The sequence below is a fragment of the Triturus cristatus genome, chromosome 7 (assembly GCF_964204655.1).
Source record: "Triturus cristatus chromosome 7, aTriCri1.1, whole genome shotgun sequence".
Lineage (NCBI taxonomy): Eukaryota > Metazoa > Chordata > Amphibia > Caudata > Salamandridae > Triturus > Triturus cristatus.
In genome coordinates this window covers 1,150,569,735-1,150,583,613 of record NC_140590.1, presented here as the reverse complement: position 1 = coordinate 1,150,583,613, position 13,879 = coordinate 1,150,569,735, and the positions used below count along the sequence as shown (strand labels likewise).

Sequence of the window (13,879 nt, the reverse complement as noted above, 5' to 3'; positions counted from 1 at the left end):
CCTAATTATAAGGTAAATGCGCTAAATCCATAATTATGCACTGTAGTCACAGAAGAGCCTAAATCTGCATGCCCTTACCACTGTATGTTGTCTGTAAATAAAATCATAATCTAATTCAATTTGGAACACTAGCCATCATTAGCAGCACTTAACAGATACACATACAAAATACTAACAGGTAACGTGGGTCCAGTATTGCCACCGCTTTCTACAACATTAACAAATCGATGAAAACTCTAGACCGAAGGATTCTTGGCATTGATTTCAAAGTCTGTCCATTGGAAGTCCAGGCCATGGGAATCACATAATTAGATGCCTTTAAAGCCTCCCGTTTCAGAATGACACTGGAAAAAGGTATCTTACAATAGTTCAGGCTAACTGCATTATTTCGTTTGTGGGGCATTAACGCCATACAGAGGGTGGAACTGCGGGCACCAGTTTGTATAAACACAGTTTAGAATAACTCCAGTTTTAACTACTAAATGACACAGAATTTGAACACGTGAATTTCCTGTGAAACATAAGAATCTCCAATATAGTGTCTCAAGCATGGAGCACTAATTTTTAGAGAGTCTGGCGTAGCCAAATGCCAGAAAAGGTTTACTACTACTTTTCACCCATGAAATGCAAATACGTCATTTGCTGCCGGGATAGAATCAAACTCAAGCACCAGACACTCCATTAGGTGCATAAATTCTTTTATTCGATTACCCCAGACATGCTATGTATTGCACTTAATAAATACACACTCTAGTGGAGACGACACAACAGACTACTGGTGCACAGCTGGAAATGGAGACACACGTCCAGGAACAGTCGCAGCACTGCTTTTCCCTTTAAAAATTCCTTAATTGCACCCTTACAGAACACGTTTAGAGTCTGAAACAGCAGTGAGCAAAGTGTGCAATCAGAGCGGATGCATGAGATGCGTTGCTTTCTACATAGCGCCAAATCTGTCCAGCAGGGAGTGGTTCGACAGCCACAGCTTCAGACAAGTAGTGGATGGGAGCTGAGCAGATGGTCCAAGGTCACCTTAACATGCACTGCTAAAGCGTCCACATGTTCATTCCAGCTGAGACCGGTCAGTAAAAAAACCAGCAACAGTCTAACAAACAAAAGTACAAGTCAATATTCCTTAAAAGGGCCCATACATTGAGGAGAACTCAAGGCACTGGAGGACAGTATAAGGTTGAAGAGGATCGTACCTCTTTAAAATACAAATTGGTAAACAACATATATACAATTATACAGGCGGTAAATCAGGATTTTTTTTTACATATGTGATTAACACTGAAGGATGTCTCCTGGGGCTTTGAAACAGTCCCATGTGCTCAATATTTGGTGCCAAATGCTACAGTCTTGAGGCCTGGTGTCTGGCGTGAACGCAGGATCCGGCCATAGGGGCTTTCAGACACGCTTTGCCAGACTGGGGTCTTGGGGAGGAACTTGCCGAGAAGGAACTTTTTGGAAGAATTTTGGTTGGGAGTCATGTTCTCAGCACCATTGCATGGGCGCTTCTTGAAGGGCATTTCCTGCAGTTTGTGCACGGTGTTGTACTGCTCTGCGATGCAGGCGACCTTCCTCTTTAGATCCATCTTCACCAGCGTCATATTATTCTGCAGCTCTGCCAAGGACTGTGCCTGTTGAAAGAAACAAATCAAGTTGTGTATTCTCAGATGCTCATGAAGTCTTGTCCATGCTTTCCCCGGCCCCCAATCAAGTCATTATGAGGCAGAAGCAATGGGTCGGTCTTCATTCAGATAGTAGGAGAGAAGGAAACTAACCATCCCCTCTTACAGTTCTGCCTCATGAAACAATTTCCAGAGTCACAATTTGCACTAAATCAAGGCAAAATCTAGTGCTTAAAAAAACTGAGTTGGAGTGTATAATCAGACCATGTTTACTTTGACCAAAAGCCCCATATTTATTTTGCCTCAATGCCCTTTCTACCTAGTTACCTTTCACAAGTGCTCACGCATTGACAATTTCCGAAAAGTAGTTTATATTACAACTATATTGATTAAGACAGCCAACTACTGAACCAATATCACAGAAAGTTAACCCTGTTCTACAGTATGGATCTTTTGTGACTTCACAATCCCACACGTTAGTGTTGAAGAGGGAACAGATGCTCTTTTAAGAGACATCTCTGCATTTTTACAGGGTTTTAAAACTGCTTTTTGATGCCAATTCACAGCAAGGTAAAACGCTAGAAATGTATTTGCCAATTGGTATCATTATTCAATAACCCACCATGGAACTCTTAAGTGAAAAGTACATAAAGTTGGTCAAAACAAAAAAGAATCTTCATCAGAAGTGTTCTGTGTAGTTAAAATATTAAAATCATGGCCATCGCCAGATATTGCTGCTTGACAGGGCAGAGAAAATCGAGACCAGAAAAGGGAAATCAAAGACTACCAATCCTCCTTGTCGCCGGTGAGTCAGTACTTCTAACAGATTGAGCTAGCCAAGCATGCCTTTCCTAACCTACCGTTTAATTAAAAAGCTCTCAAAGGAAAACAGGGGTAAGTTCATTATTATGAACCAGAAAATCAAAATGAGGAGCACTTTTTACATAAATGGAATTGTTCTAGAGCAATTCACTGGCTTCGATGTTTTAGGCATACGGTTCAACTCCAAACTAACCCGGATCAAACAAAAGGAAAAGATAGTATCCGCTATGAACCAAGAAGGGCGGCAGGGCATCAATAAACCCATTCTAGATGTGTACAGGATGAAAGCTTTGGCGTCAGCTGTGTAAGGCACAGATTATAGAGGTTCAGGAAGGCTAAGGAAAGCCAAAAGGAATAAAAAAACTTCTTAAGAACCATACTGCACCCCAGCCAAGGCAACCCTGTGGAAATTCCTCAACTTTAACTTGGTTTAAATTAGCATAGTGGAAAAAATCTAGCTAAAACATGTCCTATTATGGATCAGACTAGCTGAATCCTGCTATAATTTATACCCAAAAAAGACTATGCTCAAGGTGCAGACACTAGATGGCTCTGCGAGAATCCAGTGGTTAAATCACATAACCCTAAAAGCAATAGGATGTGAAAACATCTGGGATAACCCAGCACAGTCCATGAAACCAACAAAGACAGTTAAATTAAGATACTGGAAACGGAAACACAGGTAAGCATGGAATCTGCAAAAGGTAGTATGCCATCTATCCAAAGGCAAAATAAACAGTTAAGATCTACAAAGTCTATTTGGCCATCATATAATCAGAGATACAAAGATGTTTGTATCTAAAATCCAGACTCCAAGTGCTACCAGGACTAGCTTTGCAAAGAAATGGGCCCTCAAGTATGGAAAAAACAGACTAATGAAATTGCGACTTTGGTGGTCTTGAAACATTGACTCCCTTCATGCTTCTGTGCACAAAACCCATGGCACTAAGGAACAAGATACTACATCCACAGTTTGTAAAGGGATATGAGACAATAGCATAATATAAAAAAAAATCGATTCTACAACGGTCCTAGTACACGTTTGATGGACTAGTTGACCTTGTTTTTATGTCATTGTTTTTAACCAGTATCATTGTGATTATTGTAAGACTTCGAGCTGTAACACGCATTGCTCTTGTTAATAAACTCATGAATATTCTGTACTGTATTCTGTGAGGCTGCATTAGTGATCTCTGACAGTGCTTGGAGCCTGAAAAGCTGAAAGGATACAGCATATAATGTGAATGTTTGCAGGCTTCCTCAGTCTGCTTCACCACTGAGAAAATAACTTTGAAAAGTACACCTGATTCAGGGCTAGACCACATGACCATCCACTTGTACTTTCAAATTTCAGTCAGACGAGAATTAGCATGGCATGGATCTCCAATGTACAAACCATGTAAGGAATGATGGGTGCGATGAATGCCGGAGTATCTATAGAGAAACGGTTCCTTAAGGGCAGAATCATACTTCAAATTTGTCAGTTTTCTCTTCATCGATTTTCAAACAGCCACTAAAGTCATTTCCTAACTGGACTGTCTGATGAGTACCAAGGTCAGCGGTCAGGATCTCTTTCAGTGACAAATGGTAGTATGGAAGGGGTTTTTAGCAAATACAATGACCATCTTCATGGCGGAGCTTGAGCAGTGAGGGGGAAGAGGACACGAAGACTACTGGATTGCTTTAGCTTATAGTAGAAAACATGGCCCCAAAATGGAAGATGCCACAAAAACAAAGAACTGAAACCTCAAGTCAAGATGTGAATGGAACAAGGTGGTCCCGCAAATATGAGCCTTAATAATGAGGAAATGAACTTCGGATTAGCTAATGGTGCAAGATAGAACCTTGAGTGAATCTCAAGGGAGCCTAAATATCAAGAGGGCATTTTGACCAGCCGTGCTCAATATTCTCTGTTTCCAGGCATAATGTCCATTGGCATGCAGGAGCCTAAACCATCAATCTCTCCCAGCACAAAATCCATATAGCAGACAAGAAAAGGACCTTCAATAGGACCCTAGTCAGTACAGGAAAAATTTGGATCAACAAATCTCACACAAGCCACACATTAGAAGCGTGCTCAGATTTTTCTACAGGGATCTTCCATGCCTATACACATACTGCTTCCCAATGACGGTATACAACAATTCTTAAGGGCTACACAAAAAAAGCTATAGTTTACAATAATACATAGTGGGTAAAAACGAGTTATTCTAGTTCATCTATGCAATGGCTCCATGACATTTTGTCTTATAAGTACATCTTTGAAAAAAAAAATTGCTGGCAATGTGATTTAGACCTTAATTGTTTTTCTCTCTTCTTATGGCTGAGACTGTGTAGTATGTTACTTACCTGTATTAACTGGTTTGCAAATTGTTCTGTTGTAGATGTACATGCTAAGCAGAATTCTACTATCTAATGTATGGCCAGAATAGCTCAATTTTTTTTCTTTTTCAAATCTTTGTTCAGATTAAGGAATGACTAACCATTCATTCAAAGCCCCCTCTCCCAGAATCCAGTCAGCAAGCACACCAGAGGCTGGTATGTATTCAGGGGGCACCTCTAAGGTGACCTCTGAGTGCATGTTTTGATAAATCCAACACTGGCTTCAATGTGGGTTTATCAAAAAAAAGATGTCTGGTACCAACAACCCTATTTTCAGTGAAGCCATCATGTATCTGGGGGGGGGGGGGGGGGGGGGGGGAACTCATTTCAACCAGAGTAAAGTACATGGTTTAAAATGGCTTTCCTGGCCACTTGCACTGGCAGCAATAGGACTAAGCAGCACGGGAGCATATCTGCTCATGCAGATATGTCCTCACACATAATATTAAGCATCCTGCCTTAGGGCTGTCAGGCCTGCTTGTAGGGGTGGCTTACAAATATCATGTGCAGTGGTAGGGGACATGGCACATAGAGATGTGTGACTCTTAGACCTGGCATCTTTTGGCGTGTTTCCCCTGTCTTTTTGCTTTCGGACCTCCTGGTTTTGACTCTTTGTGCTGGTTTAGTGTCTGCACACTTTCTCACTTCTGTTTAGTGTTAAAGTGCAAGTGCTCCTGTTGTTAATTATATTATTGAGGGGTGTTTCAATGTTTGGCATATTTGATTTACTGGTAAGCCTCTAGTAAAGTGCACTGAGTGCCAGGACCTGTAAATTAAATGCTGCTAGTGGGCCTGTAGCACTGAGGTGCGTCCTGCCTTTCCTGGATGAGTCATGGCTGGGCTGAATAGACCTGGGCTGCATTTAGAGTAGTGGGTGGAGATTTCCTTGCACCTGAATAGGCCTCGTCTGCCTTGGACAATGCGATCTCCACCTTCTGCCAGGAAGCTGGGCCAGAGAGGACCGAACTGGTTTGGGCTGGGCACAGACGCACTACTCAAGTGAACCAAGAAATGCAGTATAAAATATTGGGGCCCTGACCCCAAAACTTTAAAACTCGCTTGGATCAAGGAACCTGCCAAGTAGAAGAGCTGGCAGAACTGCCAGGAGTGCTGCCTCTTTGCTGTGTTGTCTTGTTTTGAATATATAAAGTATTGGATATCTTTTTTAACTGGTGTGGTGGCCTTTTGTAGTGTTTTCACTGTATTACTGTTATGTGCAAATGCTTTACACACTGCCTCTGAGATAAGTCTGACTGATCGTGCCAAGGTACCAAGGGGGTGAGCAGGGGTTATTTTAGAAGTGTATCCCCCTTATCCTGACTAGAAGGAAGAGCCCCTATTTGGACAAAGGTGCAAACCATTGCCAACTAGAGACCCCCATTTCTAACAGCGACCTGTCTTGTTTTCACTTTTGTCTGCACCAAGACAACCAGACTGCAATGGCAGTCATGCATGTTCTTGGTAAGGGGCCCCTTAGGGTGGCAGAATTTGTGCTGCAGCCCTTAGGGCCCCTGGTACCATTAGGGACTTTGAGGGTGCTAAAGGTTTTGCCAATTGGGGGAACATTTGTACAGTTTTGGGAAAGAGCTCTGGTACAGGGGACCTGATTATCAGGAACCCAGTGCACTTTCAGTAAAAATCACATCATGTACCTGGCAAAAGGTGTGGGCCACCATGTCAAAAGGGGCACTTTACTACAGTCGCACAATTCATGCTGCTGCCCTTGAGAACCCGCTTTAGTACCCCAGGCCCTAGGTACCAGGCAAAAAGTGTGGGTGACCATATCAAAAAGGGGCACTTTCCTACACACAATCAGTGCCATATCCTTGGCAGTGCATTAATGCTCTCCCGGGGCCTCATCTGTATCTTCTAAGAAGTCACAGTCCACCCACCCAAGATCTTTCAGGGACACTCTGTTTTGCCTGCAACATGGCATAGTGTGCCCTGCCTTATTTCTCCCCAACTTTATGTTCTTGGTAGGAGAGTCTGACATATCTAATAACCATATTTGAACTTAAGGTCCTTCAGTAAGCATAGATGACAACAAGCAATTGCAATACAATAGGTCTCGCATTTACGCGAGTTTAAACTATTGGCATTGTAAATTACAATGCCTTTTATTTAGGTTTTAAAAACCAAAACATAAAAGGAATTGTCATTTACCATGGCAATAGGTCCCGTAGTTATGCATTGCAAATGCTTGTTTCTGGTTCCCGGGCCTATTTTTTTTATCACAATCCAACCCTGGAAATAAGTATGTTTTAATATCATGTAAGAGTCTGACCCGCTATTTTCAAGGCCACACTGAGACCTATGCAGTTTCACTGCTGCAGAACAGTATTACCCCTCGGTACTTTGGAGGACCTTAAAGCAAACATTTACCGTATATCCATTTTTTTTCCCCAAAACGTTCTTACCGGATGTAATTCTGCTCCCATTCACTGAAACAACTCTGTGGATGGTCGGACATGCTAGTTGGGTGAAATATGGGGCTGGTATTTACCATTTTTTAAAGTAACGCTTTGGTTCCCAGTGTGACTGTGATTTTTATCCCCCTTTGCTCAAACAGGGAAAACGAGTCATGCCTCCCTGTGAACCTTCGTTCTAAAAATGGGCACCAGTGTTTGGCATTAACGCTGTGAGAAACAAACCTGGTGAATGAACGTCATCCAAGTGCGGGCCCTCCTTAATCCATACAGGGTTTCCACTGCAGGGCACATTCCTGCCATTGTCCTGGGCTGCACACTGAAGCCAGCTCTGTGGGAACCGAGTGCCCTTGAAGCAGCCATCGTGCCTTCTGTCAGGCCTTGTTAACACACTGTCCGGCATGATAAAACACGGTCATCAGCATAAACAAAGAGCCCTCTCTCCGCTGAACCCCACTGCAAACATCCTCCAAGTCCCATGTAGCTGTGCTCCCCAGCAGCTGGGTGACTCTACCTTTCGCATCAGCAAAGATCAAGCAACTTCGGTTCCCCATTTTTGTGCCACAAAAGCACCGTGCCAGGACTATTAAAGTAACTAATTATTGTGACTAGTTAGATGAGGTGACTGTGGTTAAGTTGCGGTACGTAACTGTTAAGTCTACGAAATCTCCCCACAAATTTCCTATTTAGTGCCACATCGCGAGGAGATAGGTGCTGTCGGGAACGTGAAATAATACGTGAAACAAGTTACAGTCTTACCGGCACAGTCTATGTTCCCGCTAGGCGTTGGTTGCAGTCTGCTCTGAATGGCTTTGTGCTGGGGTGTAGCGCGTTAAAGCATGCTTTGGCACCGAAGTCTGGCCGAAGCACGCAATGAAAGAAAACAACAAGCGAAAGCACTGCGCGTTGTGCGGAAATGGTAACCTGACCCACGAGGAATGCAGCTGCCACCCTGCGCACCGCTGCTCGCTCCAGAGAGCAAAACGCAGTGGGAGTGAACATTGGAAAGGAGGTGGGACATGCACCCGCCTTTGGCCATTTGTGTGCTTTCATTATTGAAAGACACACAAATGCCAGTCCAGTTTGTGGGAGGAGTCCGACCCACACAGAAAAGCCGGAGAAGTCACAAGAAGCCTAGCAGAGCAGCACGTGCACACTGGCTCAAGCTCGACCTAAAAACGAATAGTTTACCTGTCGGTGTAGTTTTGCAGCTTGAAGATCTTTCTGGATTGACTATGCTGTGCATTATTCCGCGATCTGGTGGTTGGGTCCGGATTCGTAGTCTTTGGGTTTTTTTTTGTTTGTTTTTTTGTAGCCCAGGTGGGTGTCGACGTCCCACCATTTGGTGCACCTCTCGTGACGTTGTCGTGCTTCCTGTGGAAGTCCCACCTTTGGGGCGCCATCTTCGGGTTCTTTTTTCCCCTTCTTTTCTTTTTAACCCTAGGCGTTCTCTTAATTTTCCTTTTCAAATTTCTTTTAGTATTCCAATTATTCTGTTCTTCCATGTTCGTCCACCTCTTCCTCCATCCTCATCTTCCTGGCGGAGGTGGGTGGGTTCGCTAGTGAATCCAGAAAGATCTTCAAGCTGCAAAATTACACCGACAGGTAAGAAACTATTCGTTTTACAGCGTGAATCTTTCTGGATTCACTATGCTGTGCATAGACTTTGTAGCGGTTTGTTATCTTTGTGGCGGCTGGGTGGTAGATGAGTGTTGGCCGTTGAATATGTGTTAAAGCACCTTCTGTCCTACTTGTGCTTCCTTGTTCATCTGAACGTCCACGCAATAGTGCTTAGTGAACATGTGCACTGAAGCCCATGTTGCCGCCAGGCATATGTCTTGAATGGGCGTATTTGCCAGAAAGGCAATAGTTGCTCTTTTCTTCCTTGTGGAGTGGGCTCGTGGCCCCTCCGATAGCTCCTGCCCTGCTTGTTTGTGGCAGATTTGTATTGTCAGTGCAATCCATCGTGCAATGGTGGCTTTTGTCACGGGTCTACCCAGGAAACTAGTTGCAAAGGAGACAAAGAGCTGCTTGGTCTTCCTGTGCTCTTTGGTCCTCTCAATGTAGTGCATCACTGTCCTTCTAGCGTCGAGAGTGTGCAGTGCCCTTTCTGCGATTGTCGTGGGGTTTTGAAAGAAACTCGGTATCTGAATTGTCTGGTTCATATGGAATGCCGACACCACCTTAGGCATGAAGTGTGGGTCCGTTCTTAGAACCACCCTATCCTTGTGTATCTGGATGTAGGGCTCTTGCAGTGTCAGTGCTTGCAGCTCGCTCACTCTGTGCAGCGAGGTTATCGCTACCAGGAAGGCTGTTTTCATTGTCAGCATTTGCAGCGTGGCCTTGTGGATGGGCTCAAAAGGCTCCTTCATAAGCTCGGTTAGGACCACGTTGAGGTTCCATGCCGGCGGCGGCATCCTCTTTGGAGGCGCAATTCTCTTCGCCCCCTCCAGGAATCTCTTTACTACTTGTGACGTAAAGAGACTTCCTCCTCTCTCCCCTCGTGTGTAAGCTACGATTGCCGCTAGGTGTACCCTTAGGGAGGATGAGCATAGATTACTTTTTAGTAGGTGTGTGAGATATCTAAGCACCGTTGACTCTGTTGTCATTTTATTCAGTAGTTTATTTCTGCTGCACCATATTGTGAACCTTTTCCATTTCTCCCCAAAGCATTTTCGTGTTGTAGGTCTCCTTGCCTCCCGCAGCACTTGCATAGTGCTTTGAGGTAGGTTCAGGTGCGCAAACTCTAAGTCTTCAGGAGCCATGCCGCCAGGCTGAGGCTCTCTGGTTCTGGGTGCAGGACCTCTCCGTTCTGCATGGAGAGCAGGTCCTTTCTTCTTGTGAATTTGTGAGGAGTGCCTTGTGCCATTTCCACTATTTGAGAGAACCAAGTTTGCCTTGCCCACTGTGGTGCCACTAGGATCAGTGCCATGTTGCTGGTCCTGCACTTGTCGAGCACCCTGTGTAACAGCGGTATCGGTGGAAAAGCGTAGGCAAATGTCTTTGACCAACTTATCCATAGGGCATTCCCTTGCGATTGCTGTTCTGGTTGTCTGGATGCGAAGTTTTGGCATTTTGCATTCAGGCGTGTTGCAAACAGGTCTATTGTCTGTGTTCCCCACCTTTGGAATAGCCTCTGTGTTTCCTGTCCATTGAGCTCCCACTCGTGGGATGCCGAGGTCTGTCTGCTGAGCCAGTCTGCCTCCACATTGTCCTTCCCTGGTAGGTGTATGGCCAGCAGGTCTATCTTGAGGGGGATGGCCCATCTCCAAATCTCCTGTGCCAGAGTGGAAAGGGGGAACGATTGTGTCCCTCCCTGCTTGTTGACATAGAACATGGTAGTGGTATTGTCCGTCTGTATCAACACTTTCTGGTTGTATAGCTGTTTCTGGAAGGCCTTCAGGGCTAGCAGGACAGTCTTCAATTCCAGGTAATTGATGTGTCTGACCGCATCTGCCGGAGTCCACAGACCCCTCACCCTGAGTTTGTTCATGTGTGCTCCCCATCCTATTTGTGATGCGTCCGTGGTAATGGTCACAGTTGGGTTTGGTGGTTTCAAGGTCTTTCCTGTAGTTAAGTTCTCCCTGTTCCACCATGTTATCTCCTCCTGCACTGCGTGCGTAACAACCACTAGATCCTCCCAACTCCCGCTTGCTTGTGACCACTGCTGTTGCAGCCATTCTTGGAATGGTCTCATGTGAAGCCGTACATTGGGGACTAGGTGGATGCAGGATACCATCATCCCCATGATCTTGCTCACTGTTCTCACTGTCAGAACTCGCCCCTTTTGGTAGAGACGCGTCTCGTTCAGCAGGGCTATTGTTCTTCTGTCGCTAGGCATCACCGTTCCGTCTATGGTGTTGATCTTCGCCCCCAGGAAGATCTTCACCTGCTCTGGTTCTATCGATGACTTCCCCCAGTGTATCGAGAACCCCAGGTTTGTTAGTGTTCTTGTCACCAGTTCTGCGTGCTCCTCGCACTTTTCGCGAGTGCTTGCTTTGACTAGCCAGTCGTCTAGGTAAGGGTACACATAAATCCCTTCCCTTCGTAGGTACGCTGCTACTGCTGCAAGGCATTTTGTGAAAACCCTTGGGGCTGACTTTAGGCCGAATGCTAGGGTTGTAAACTGGTAATGATCCTGGTTGATGTTGAACCTTAACAGGTTTTTGTGTCGCCTGTTCATTGGGATGTGCAGGTAGGCGTCCTTGAGATCCACGGTGGACATGAAGTCTCCGCCTCGCATTTGGGGTAGCACTTCTTGTAGTGAGGTCATCTTGAATTTTTCCGTCTTTATGAATTTGTTTAGGAACCTTAGGTCCAGGATGGGTCTTAGTGTTTCGTCCACCTTTGGTACAAGGAAGTAGTTTGAGTACACTCCCTTGTTCCTTTCTCTGCATGGCACTGGTTCTATGGCTCTCTTTTTTAGTAGTTGAAGTGTCTCCTCCCTGAGTTGAGCGAGCTCTTGGCCCGAGTGTTGTCTTCTCTTTGGTCTCTTGTTTGGAGGCCTTCTCTCTAACTCTATGCAGTATCCGTGCTGTACGACGTTGAGAACCTATTTGTCTGAGGTTATTTTTGCCATTGTTGTAGGTAGAGGCCCAGTCTTCCGCCCACCGGTGTTGCATGTTCGTAGGCGCTTGTTTTGTGTAACCCCCTTGGTGTTCTTACATTGCGCTTCACCCTTCGGGGTATGCTGTGGGTGAGCGTCCTCTTGCGTGTGTAGTCACTTAGATGAGGGTTGGTCTCCCCCCTCCTCCTTTGGCCACGTCCGTTTCCTCTCCCTCGAAAGGACTGGCCTCGAGTCTGGTACTGCCAGTTCTGCTTCTGCTGTCCCTGCTGGCTGTGACTGTCACCCTGCTGCCTGTGTTGGAATGTCTGGTGCGACGTACCCTGCTGGCTTCCTCCCCTTCCGTAGGGTCTCCGATTTGGGGTGCCCCTTCGCATCCCTCTGAATTGCAGGGCCCCCATGGATCTTGACGTCTCATTTTCCTTTTTCAGTTGGGTGAGCTTCTCGTCCACAGTTTCCCCGAACAGCGTTTCACCGTTGAAAGGGGTTTCAGTATGTTATTCTGGACTTCCTTTATTAAATCCAGAAATTCTGAGCCAAGCCTGTCTCCTTTCAGTGATCCCTATGGCCATCAGTCTGCTCGAAGTTTCCGCCCCGTCCAATGCAGTCTTGACGCATGAGTTGGCGATATTCTTCCCTTCCTCCACTAGATGGGAAGCCCTTTGACGGTACTCTTCTGGGAGATGCTTGACTAGTTCCCCCATCTCATCCCAGTGCTGGTACTGGTGTCTGTTCAGTAGCGCATTTGAGTTTGCCATGCGCCAGTGCATTGCGGCGTTTCTTTCTACCTTTCTTCCAGTGAGGTCCATCCTTCTGCTCTCCTTATCAGGAGGCGGCCCCGATGTCGCCGGCACATTGGCTCTTTTCCTGGCCGTGGAAGCAATGATGGAATCTGCAGTGACCGATCCCTTGATGTAAGGAGGATCCTGCGAGGAGTGCTTGTACTTCTTTTCCGTTCTGGGTGTGATGGACCGGCATGTTCCCGGGTCCTTAAACGCCTCCTTCACTTGGTTCATCACGCTTTGGAGCATGGGGAGGAACTGGCTCCTTGTCTGGATGGGAAGCAGAGTTTTGAGTAGAAAGTCTGCTTTCGGCTTCTCCTCGTCCAATTTCACGCCAAAGGCTGCTGCAGCACTCTTTACGACCAGGTTGTACGCCCCGATGTTGTCAGGCGGCGAAGGCCTCGAAGGATACGAGTCCACGGGCTCTTCGGGGTTTTCGGTGTCAATGTCCTGCCATTCCAGCTCCTGCTCGTCGACGGTGCCGAGCCGTAGAACGACTGCTGATCCTCTTCATCACCTTCTCCCTCATAGTAGGTGCCTTCTTACTCCTCTTCAAGACCCCCCGACTGCTCTTCGGCGTCGAAATCTCCTTCTTCCTCGATCTTAACGACATCCGTCGACGGGACCGTTGGGATTTTGAATTGTTTCATTCTTTCGTCGAACTCCTTCCTCTGAAGGATGCTCTCCATCTGCGCCTCGAGCCTTCTCCTTTTCCATGCTTGAGATGTGCTCGGCGTCGACCGCAGGTCTCTTCGACGGAGCTTGCGTCGACGCGGCCTTGTCTTTCGTCGCCGGTCATACCTCGTGGGTCTGTTTCGACGAACTCTGCCTCTCGGCGGTCTTAGGCCCCTGGGAGTCCTTGTCGAAGGATCCGCTCGGCCTTTTGTCCTTTGAACCACTGGCGGACGTCGAAATTTTCGGCGCCGGTGTTTCCTTCGAGTACTTTGACTCATTTTTTCGAGAGTCACCATCTGATTTTCGGGGTCCTTTCGGTGGTTTTGAACTCGATGTGTCTCTTACCTCGTCAGGCGTTTTCTTATCGGTCTCTGCGACCGTGAAGACATCAGGTTCCTCAGCGATGTGGTCTTCATCGTCGGTGGAGAGGCCCAAATCGTACAGCGACGGGGCCTTATCCTTGCCTTCCATGCTGAAGTTGGCTCACCTCTGACGTTCTCTCACCCGGAGAGTCTTCGGCGCGAAAGCGGAGCAGGCGTTGCAGTCCTTGCTCTCGTGGTCGAACGGCAGGCAAAGGTTGCAGACCGGATGTTGGTC

General features: G+C 46.3%; 1 protein-coding gene across 5 annotated transcripts in view; it reads right to left on the bottom strand.

Annotated features, from left to right (window-relative positions):
- Positions 1-681: 681 nt before the first annotated feature.
- KIF20A (kinesin family member 20A) overlaps positions 682-13,879 on the bottom strand; it is a 220,051-nt gene continuing 206,853 nt past the window's right edge. For all 5 annotated transcript variants that reach the window (XM_085618375.1, XM_085618378.1, XM_085618374.1 and 2 more), the window contains one exon: positions 682-1,640. In XM_085618375.1, coding sequence (XP_085474501.1) covers positions 1,332-1,640 — 309 coding nt within the window. In that variant the 3' untranslated portion in view covers positions 682-1,331. The remainder of the gene's footprint in view (positions 1,641-13,879) is intronic.